Below are 10,610 nucleotides of genomic sequence, written 5' to 3' on the forward strand. Positions count from 1 at the left end.
TAATTAATCTGTAATTTAAATATCACATCCACTGTAAGGTCAATAGTAATTAATCTGTAATTTAAATATCACATCCACTGTAAGGTCAATAGTAATTAATGTGTAACTTACATATCACATCCACTGTAATGTCAATAGTAATTAATCTGTAACTTACACATCACATCCACTGTAAGGTCAATAGTAATCACTCTGTAACTTACATATCACATCCACTGTAAGGTCAATAGTAATTACTCTGTAACTTACATATCACATCCACTGTAAGGTCAATAGTAATTACTCTGTAACTTACATATCACATCCACTGTAATTTCTAGTTCCTTGCTCTCTCCAACATCATTTTTTGCTCTACAACTATAAACTCCAGAATCACTTCTTCTAATGGGAGAAAAAGTTAGCTCCTCTTTGATGCTGTGCACATTGGCATGACCAGATATTTTCCACATAATGCTAGCCTTTGGATTAGCATCTGCTAAACATCTGAGAGAAAGCGACTTGCCTTCCTCAACTTCCTCTTTCGGGTTACCCTCTAATTGGATTTCTGGGGGATCTAAAAAAAAAGGTTGATCTCAATTAAACTAACAAGGGTTATATCTCTGTAATACGCATAACAGTTATTTTTCATGAATTAGATAAAACCCAGTTAGCAACAGAGCTACGTGAAAATATACTTACAATCTCTTTACAAGTGTCTGTAAAAACATTTATGTTCAGATATGTGGCCAGGCCATATTGTACTCTAAATTATGTGCAAAAAGAAAATCCATTTCTAAAACTTCTTTATAATTAAAATTCTTTTATTTTTTTAAATATTCAAATATTGCATACTTTAGTGGCCATGTTTTCATTCACTATCTTCTATTTGCTATGTAAGAAAATCATTACTAATACATTTCTGAAACATATCTGTTTCTAGGATTTTAAACATATATGTGAACAACGATAAATAATCAACTATCTTCTTTATATTCTCTGGTAATTATATGTGAAAAATATGCTGATATTTTTTGTGACAATTATATTTACCTTGATTTTACAAACATGTGACTTTACAGAACTGAGTTCTGTATGAAAAAGCAAGTAGGATAAGGTCGGGCTAATTAGAGAGGGGCCCAGGCCTAGGATAAGGTCGGGCTAATTAGAGAGGGGCCCAGGCCTAGGATAAGGTCGGGCTAATTAGAGAGGGGCCCAGGCCTCAGATTTAGACACTTGTTGTTTTTTTGCATTTGTTAAGATTTGCGACTTGTTTTTATGCGTCTCCCATTCAGACCAAACTATGACAGACTCTTAGCTTGGAGCTGCAAATTATATATTCAAATTTTGTTTCACTTTTCTTTTGGGCTAACGATTGTCTTATTATGTTTTCATGTGACATCATTTTTCATTATAGCCACAGGCCTCAAAAGATAGAAGTGGCCTGGGCCTGGGATAATGTAATGGAATATCCAACACAGGAAGATCACTGTAATAAAAAGTTAATGTAATTTCACATTAATGTCAAGAATGTAACAAGTAACGTTCAAAGGAAGGTCCAGATAAATTGTTCCTAATACATATAAAGATATTGAGTTCTCAAGACACACACACTAAGGTTCTCACTCACATTGCAAGTCCAGACGAGCATGGGTTTCCCGCGAGTTGGTATCATAACCTTTGTGAAGGGCCACGCATCTTAACAGCTTGCCATTATGAATCTTTTGAAATGTGTAGTACAGGATACTGACAGCCTGCCACGTTTTATGCTTTTCAATATCGGTTGTGTTGGTCTGATTGGCCATGGCTGTTATCTCTTCATCCTCAAGAAACCACTTCAACTCTGCTGGAGGGTTTCCCTTTCTGGACACACAATTCAATTTTGTAGGCTGTCCTACCTTTGTGGTGAAATTGCTACCTGGTTGAATCTGAATAGTACTGTCTTCTAGTTGTGGTGGTCGAGGAGTTTCTACAGACGGGAAAAAAAAAATATAACAAGGACTGCTAATAAAAATATTGATATCTCATCCAGTGTTTAGTGTAGCTGATTTTCTATCTTCCTCAGAAATTGTCAACAGGCTAAAGGAAAGTTTGTTTAAAATGTTAGCTCCAATAAAAACTCAAAGCAAGAGATCAACGTACCTGAAGTACTTTTAATTTCTGTTTATCACCCATGTTACAAAAGACTGACCCTTCTAGAAAGAACAAGTATACAAGTTTTAATATTACAGAAATACCTGAAAAAATAGAGGAATAAATCAAAAGATGTCGAGGCTTCGTGCATCAACTTTTTATGTTTAGCAATATACTTTATAGATCTTACTTTTCTTAAACCAATTAATCTCACCCAATCTGTTAGATTTTTTCTCAAAAACGTTTTGAGAGTGTAAAGGAGATAAAATTGAAGAAACAGACTGGTACTGAAAACTGCCATCAGAAGATAAAGATGTACCTTATTGCCTTACATACGAACGGTTCAAAGCCAAGCATCCACACGAAGATCAATGAATGAAAAATGATTATATATAGAAGTTTTATTCTTGTCAAATTTACTAATCTCTTATTACAGTATGAAACTTTATTTGATTTTAATGTCAAGATTTTCTTTTATTTTTGATGATGAGGAATCCACTTTTTATTTTGTAAAATATTATTCCTAATAACTTATCAAAAGTAAGCGAACCATAAAAATACTTCATAAATGAATGAAGCCAAATTTATATAAAATAACTGACAAAGAAGACAATGTCATAAACCAAAACACAAAACCTTAAAGTTATTTTTTTTTTAATTTGTAAAATGTCGTGTTTATTACCATCATCAACCACTGATCAAATAATGTGATTAATGACACTACATTAATAAAATGAAAAGAATATTAGACTTTATAGAAAAATTATGAAGATTCTGTCCCCCCCCCAAAAAAGAGTAATATATTCGACGGCAACAAGTTAATTCTATAAGACCCAACCTACCTCGTACAGTCAGCTTAACTTTTTCAGACTTTAATGTGGGGTCTTCTAAGGAAGTTTGGGTGACTTGGCATTGCCAATATCCATCGTCCATCTCCAAATTAGCATTTATAATTCGAATGCTGCAATCTCCGTCTGAAGGTTCTTTTTCAAAGATAAATTTATTGCTTATCCTACCCACAACCTCTCCATCTTTTAACCATGCACACTCTCCTCGTCTGTTTCTAACCCTGCAATTTAAAGTTGCCGTGGAACCAGGATCAACTTCATTGTTGCTTGGCGTTATGTCGAAATCTTGAAGGGTGTAAACTGTGCCTAGAATAAGAGGAGAGAAAAAAACTTTAAAGTAAAGGGTTCATAGGTAATGATCTGTTCAAACCATGTTATTGTATGTCTAACATTGTTATATTTTAACCATCAGACCAGATGTAGTAATGAAACAGCAGACTACGGTTTTAACTTCAGCTACCAGATCACCATTTTACTTTTATACCCATCACACCATTGTCACCACCAGACCACTGTTTTACCTCCAACAAATATCACACCAATATTTTATTTCCAGACTAATGTTTTATCATCACCTATTACCATCTTACTGCAGCCACCATCATATCATTTTAACTTAAAAAACCCATCCTGCAGTTTCTTTAATTATGTTTTAATAAGCAGAATTATGAGTTGTTTTTTTTAATTATCATTTTAGTTGGAGAACAAAATTACACAAAGAGTTATCTAAGTTGTGTCCATCAAAGGGATCAAATCCTGAATTGTAACTTACTACAGAGATGTAGTATTATTTAAATTAACAAAATGTTCAAATTTACAACTAGTAGAGTTTCTAAAAGGATCTAGAAAACAGTATTTTCTCCTATAGCTTTAACTAGAAACCTATTAACAAAACTTAACCCAATGGGAAAATGATTGACTGAAATGTTTGTCTTCTAAAGTGTTAGTCCCATATATAATCAAGTTTTGGAATGAATACAATGAAGTTTTTCTTCTGTGTGTTAGTTTAATTCTTTATATAATACTGCAAATGAAGAAAGTCATGAAGCTATAATTTGACTATGGTAAGTCTTGGTATCAAGATTAGAAAAATATTTTGTTTTTATTATGTGTGAAAATTAAAAATCACACAAATCCTTCAGAACTATGCCAAATATTACCTTGTATTTATTTTCATATTTTTTTTTCAGTACCACAAGTTAAAAACGAATGTTTTTCCAGGATTTCACGAACTTGTGTATACCCCGATGAACTAATTATCAGTTTTTCATTAATTTTCCACGGAATGCATTGTTTGTTGCATACGTTATAGGCTTAACAAGATTTCGACCAATTACACGTGCTCTAGTTATTATTACTGACTGAAAATGAATACGACAACTTACAATTTAAAAAACTACCCAGTAAATAAAAATGTCATAACGTAAACTGAAATATATAATACATGAATAATTTCATACACTGACTACACTAATATGATACGACCCCACCATTAATGGACAGTATATACAACAAAGATTATTACTGTACTTTCTGTGATCTTGCACCAGTATTTTGTATTTATGTTAAAGCTACCAAGGTTATTTGCCACTGTCCATAATTTTGAACTACTGACCAGAGGGAAGGCAGCCGGTCAGTAGCATCCATGCTTAGTGGTTGACTGTAACTCCTATAATGCACTACAGCTAAAAATCAACTGAATATTTTGTGGAAGTATAAAGAATTTTACCTGGCTCACCACCTCAAAAATCAAGAGTTCTACAAAGGGTCAACTTGTGCCCTATCTAGGAACTAACGTTTCAGGGTAAAATCCTACCAACAAGTTCATAATTTGAGGATCAACTTACATATCTTTATTCAAAAATAATCTAAAAGTAAAAAGTGTGATAAAATTTTGATTAAAATGACATATGTTAAGCAAAGGTAATTTTTAAAAAAAGTTTTTGAAACGAGCAAATAATTTATATATATTTTAATGCAAAACAAAACTGTAAATATTCAATTACATAATTTTTTTCAATTACACAATAAAGTCTAAAGAGTTTGTTGATGCTGGCTTTTAATTTTATCTTAGTCTATATATATATATATACTATTACGATCCTTAGTTATTCAATAACTTTAATATAAAAGCAGTTAACCCACTGCTGAAAGCGTGTAGAGAATACCAAATATAAGCCAGAGTTTGAAAAAGTTTACCCAAACAACTTCGTGAAAGGAACCACCAGTATTGTCTGTAACTTGTGCATGTGTGCAGACGATATCTCCATAATCATCACGTTAACCCTACACGACAGTATCTCCATGGCAAAACTACATAATACTTAATAGGACGTTATCCCCATGGTCGAAAGTTGTTTATTTTCAATAAACAAACAATGAAAACGTTTTATAACTTTTACAAATATATATTTGTATATCGATAAAAATGAAGTCATTGACATTCAATGAGTTGTAATTTAGCCAAACAATTGCAATATCTGAAACCTGTATAAAAAGCAAAACTAGATAATAGTTATAAACCTTTCAACCACGAGGATAATGCCCTACAATCTATTATTAACAATCCTGACAAGCCCTGCGGGACAATATTTAATTTTATTTTTATAACAAGTGATAGGCGCACAGTAGGGATTAAAAACAGTCAAAATTTATTTTTATATCGGCCCTCCAATGAGATCAGAGGAAGAGATTCCTGAACAAAACTAAGAGGGGCGCTGCACTTAATACTGCATAATACGTACCAGTGCTATTCATACATTTCACAGTATAAACAAAAATACATTGTACAAAATTTTTAATTTACAATCAAAATTTTATTAAATGTATTACCCGTCTTAGTAAAGTGTAGACCTACGTGACCACAAATTACATGAACTACAATTAATTCACAGAAAAAACAATTGCAAAATTGTATTACAATTAAACATTTAGCACCCATCCGAGATACAAGACATTCACGGAAAAAGTGTCTCCCGATTGAATATAAATAATCTTGAAAAAATGAAATATTTTTTAAACGGGCAGGTGGCACAATCTGCCTCTAATATGCGAAAAAAAAAACTGAGTTTAAAACAGGTGTTTTTTTCTGAAAATCATAAATATCTGTTACGAAAACGACTGAAATAGAAAACAAAATGTTTATAAAGTAGCGGAATGGAAAACAAATATTTAAACGACCCAGTTTGATCACTGGTTAAACCTATAACCAACATATACAAGACGAATGTGTTCTAATAACATACAATTGGCTTTGAACACTGTTGTACTGAAAAAGGTGCAGAGGCCATTCTTGTGTCAGTTAAAACCGGTCGAATAAACACGTGAAGGACAAGAAAGTTTTAACCTAGCCCTACTACCCTAACTAGCAATGGTGTCGAAAAGATATTCGTAATATTTTTAGATTCTCTTGAATATTTCAAATATACAAATAACATGCAATATCGGTAATCAAAGCACACAACAAACACAGCGAAAATACTCAATCGTTTGTTTTGGCGTAAACATTGGTTTTAATACAACTAGCCTTGGCCTGTGAATTAGGTGAAAAGAATAAACAACGGTTTTTAAAAGTTGAGAGTAGGCAATTCTAAAATTTGGTTTGTTTATTGTTTTGTAATTGAGCACAAAGCTACACAATGGGCTCTCCGTGCTCTGCCCACCACGAGTATCGAAACCCGGTTTCTAGCGTTTTAAGTCCGCTGTGCCACTGGGGGGCTAAAATGTGGTGTGGACAAAATCGCACTCAAGGATTTTCCATTGTCTAGAACAAATTCCCATGTGTAAAAAACAATAAAATGAAAGAAAATCCTTTCATGAGAAGAAAAATTAATTCGATAAAAACTTTCTCAGCATTTCCATGTGATGTATTATATTTTTAAACATCGTATACAAACTTTACCAACGTGTGTACAACGACTTTGTGTGTTGACAACACACTAGGTGTACAACGACTTTGTGTGTTGACAACACACTAGGTGTACAACGACTTTGTGTGTTGACATCACACTAGGTGTACAACGACTTTGTGTGTTGACAACACACTAGGTGTACAACGACTTTGTTGACAATACACTAGGTGTACAACGACTTTGTGTGTTGACATCACACTAGGTGTACAACGACTTTGTTTGGTGACAACATACTAGGTGTACAACGACTTTGTTTTATCTATAATTAAACACATACCGTTTACAAAGATCTCCAGAACAGTCATCCTACACAGTGTGACAATAGCTATCCCGATTTGTGTAGGATGACTGTTCTGGAGATCTTTATCGGGATAGCTATTGTCACACTGTGTAGGATGACTGTTCTGGAGATCTTTTGTGACAATAGCTATCCTGATAAACGATTACATACATTTCATGGCCAAAATTCTACACCGCCAACAGTTCGAAGTGTTCAAGAAGAAATATTGCAAGGCATAACATCATTTCTAAAGACGTTTTTTTTTCTCTTCATTTAAACATGATATTAAAGCAATCTACTTAAGAGTATCTGTATAGTTAGATACGATGTTTTTTTTCGATAATCCATTAAACTGTTATTACAATTTTCGGTGACGTTTCTCAACCTGTTTAAATGAACTGGAATAATATTTTTTTTTCAGGTTCAAATACTTTATATAAAACTCATGGTTACCGGAAGGAAGCACTACAGCGTTTTCTGCTGTGAAACTTTCCACCTACTCGGGGCAGGATGTCGGGATGGTTCTCTATGGTTGACGAAAGACAACAGAACAGGGTCACGGATAAAAAACAATACAAATCAAATACACTAGGCTTTTCTCACAGAACGGAAGTAATAGAGTGAACACCAGAAAGTCCTCGGAATAATGATTCAACAGAAAAAGTTTAAGCCTCGTCTATAACAGGCTAGGTTTTGTATAAGTATAAAGGCTGATGAAAAATGCGTTTCCTGTATTAATTCAAGGGTATAAATCCACTTATATATTATACTTTTTTTTTTTATTCGTGTGGTGTCCACAGATCAAACTATTTATGCTAAGATCTGTCGGTACGTTGTTCTGAGTTAGCACCTGATCAATCACTTTTATATAGCCCCCCAGTGGTACAGCAGTATGTCTGCGGACTTACAACGCTAGAATCCGGGTTTCGATACCCGTGGTGGGCAGAGCACAGATAGCCCATTGTGTAGCTTTGTGCTTAATTACAAACAAACATCACTTTTATATCGAATCTCTTGTCAATATATATACACACACACACAGAAATGTTGACTATGTCAAAGATACGATTTCACTGGATGTCTGGGGTTTTAACCGACATCACCTATATTATATTCCTTCTTAGTCTTTTTAACTAATAGTCAAAACACTTTTTTTTCAATGCGTTAGAATCGCGTGTACTCATGAAGCTCACGGTCTATGGTTGTGATCTACATAATTCATTAAGTATTTAATCCTCAAATTATTGACTTGTTTTATATCCTTTTTATACAGTATTGGGTTAAATCTATAATAAAACCTACCAGTAACTAGTACGATTAATTCGAATATTGATGCACCCCTTCCACTAACTTGAAAAACAGAAATTCCAGGGTTTTCAGGGCATTAGTTTTGGTAGTACCATTCAAAAACGTATAACATCAATGTACGTTCATACACCAAAACATTGTTGATGGTTCTTTTTATTTACAAAAAAAGTGTGTCCCGAATGTCACCAGGAATCCTGTAAAGTCATGCATTTACAAGCAATAATTTAGGAAAATGTGTTTATAAACCTGATGGATTAAAGTTTAGTTGTACCGCAGTGCATTATTCGGCTTTGAAAATGTTGTAATCACACTGAAAGATGTTATACTAACGTCGGAATTATTTAATCTCAATATATACAGTGTACGTTAAATTGTTTATTTTACAGGTGAACGTGACTAGAGTCTATTGGATTTTTTTCGTTGCTAGTGTAATGTTTCCAGTAACTTTAAGAAAAACGTGTTCTTTAATATTCACGGTACAGAAATGTAATGCCTGATTAAAGTTCCAATTTATAAACATTAATTGCTGAACCACCAGACAGATGTCTCTCCGTTCGAAAAATGTAAACCGAATTTCATTTATTGTTAAGAGCAAAGATATATAAAGAACTCTTGGTACTGTACCCACCATAAAGGTCGAATCCTGATTTTTAGCGTTACTAAAGACCCCAACTTACTTCGCTCGTAAATTCGCTAATTTCATTTAATAAAATATGTCTGTTTCTAACTTAGAACCTAAACCACGTTAATTAATTTTTCTTTATGAAATTCTCTGAATAGAGTATTAAAAAAAAAAAAGAGAGAGTTTGGAGACGGCTTGAATATGTAATGAGAAAAACTTTATTGTAAATATACATCGTTTTGACAAGATTAAATCATCATCAGATAGTTTACATAAGCACAGGAATATATAAACCAGTAAAAATAATAACAAACTTTCTAAATGTAAAATGATGTAGGGATGATACAGCTGTACACAGATCATCCATACCTGATTTTCAATATTAAAAGTTAATGTTAGAATGTAAAATGGTTACGAGGTCTGTCAATTCGATCAACCTTGTAGCAAGTCTGTAATAATCGAGACATGTTTTGATTCAACTTTCCTTTTACGCAAGTCCTAGGTTCTTAGTTACACTACGTTGATGTTTACCTTGACATGACCATAAACAAACTACATACCAACAGTCGGGAATATATAGTTTCCAACTGCAGTACTATTAAAATGAAGTATACATTTTACAATTTAACATTAAATTATGATATTAAAGTCATGTGTGCATGATCTGCGTATAGCTGTATCATCCTATATTCTTGTTTGTATTCTTTTTTTGACACTGCCATCCCTAGATCATTTTAAATTTACAAAATGTTTTTATTACTTGTTTTGTGATGTTTTTTCCCCTGACTATAAGTTATTATATCCTATGAATGTGTGTAATAAAATTTAATATTATGTTTATTGATATCGTTTTTTACCTCTTTACTTCATACATATTATTCGGTTGACTCCCTAAAGACATCGATTGTATAGTGTACAAAGCATTGAGTATTCTACACGTTACAGTCATCTATTAATGACTGATAATTCCTGTTTCATCCTGTACTTAACCTGTTAGATAGTTAGAGAAACACCAGATTTCTGTAAAAAACTAACTTCAAGGAGTCATGATAACATCGTTTACAATAGAATAACGTGTTTCTTTATTTACTACTAATTATTATGACTAAGCGATAACATCGTGCACTGCTTGGAAAGTAGTTGTTGAGTTATCTCGACAGAAACAAGAAGAAAGATGAACAATTGGTTTGTTTCTTAGCGATGGTTTCTTGGCTTGTTGGGTAGAGAAACAAATAAAAGTGAGTGTCAAACATCTTTTAAAGTAAAACTGTCATTGCCGAGTTTTTAGTGTCCGTATTTATATTATATCTACTGAGTAACTTGACCACCTCTACATACAGAATCTACCGAATCTATGATAATTTGTTTTCAAACGAGACCCAAAACTCGAGCGCTTTCTTATAGTTGTTTGGTTTGAATTTTGTGAAAGACTAGAGAGGAAGGCAGCTATTCATCACCATCCACCGCCAACTCTTTTTAGCAATGAATAGTGGATTGACCGTCACATTATAACACCCTCACGGCTGAAAGGG

At 33.2% G+C, this 10,610-nt stretch overlaps 1 protein-coding gene across 2 annotated transcripts in view; it reads right to left on the reverse strand.

Annotated features, from left to right (window-relative positions):
* Nucleotides 1-10,610, reverse strand: part of LOC106471769 (carcinoembryonic antigen-related cell adhesion molecule 5-like) — a 29,493-nt gene that overhangs the window by 12,176 nt on the left and 6,707 nt on the right. The window contains exons 1-4 of one of the 2 annotated variants that reach the window (XM_013932391.2): nt 5,157-5,625; nt 2,952-3,263; nt 1,607-1,945; nt 296-553 (exon numbers count right to left, since the gene is read on the reverse strand). In XM_013932391.2, coding sequence (XP_013787845.2) covers nt 296-553; nt 1,607-1,945; nt 2,952-3,042 — 688 coding nt within the window. In that variant the 5' untranslated portion in view covers nt 3,043-3,263; nt 5,157-5,625. Of the gene's footprint in view, nt 1-295; nt 554-1,606; nt 1,946-2,951; nt 3,264-5,156; nt 5,626-10,610 lie in introns of those variants that run through there. The other variant, XM_022400384.1, reaches the window with a different exon arrangement.

The sequence above is a fragment of the Limulus polyphemus genome, unplaced genomic scaffold (assembly GCF_000517525.1).
Source record: "Limulus polyphemus unplaced genomic scaffold, Limulus_polyphemus-2.1.2 Scaffold4844, whole genome shotgun sequence".
Taxonomy (NCBI): Eukaryota; Metazoa; Arthropoda; class Merostomata; order Xiphosura; family Limulidae; genus Limulus; species Limulus polyphemus.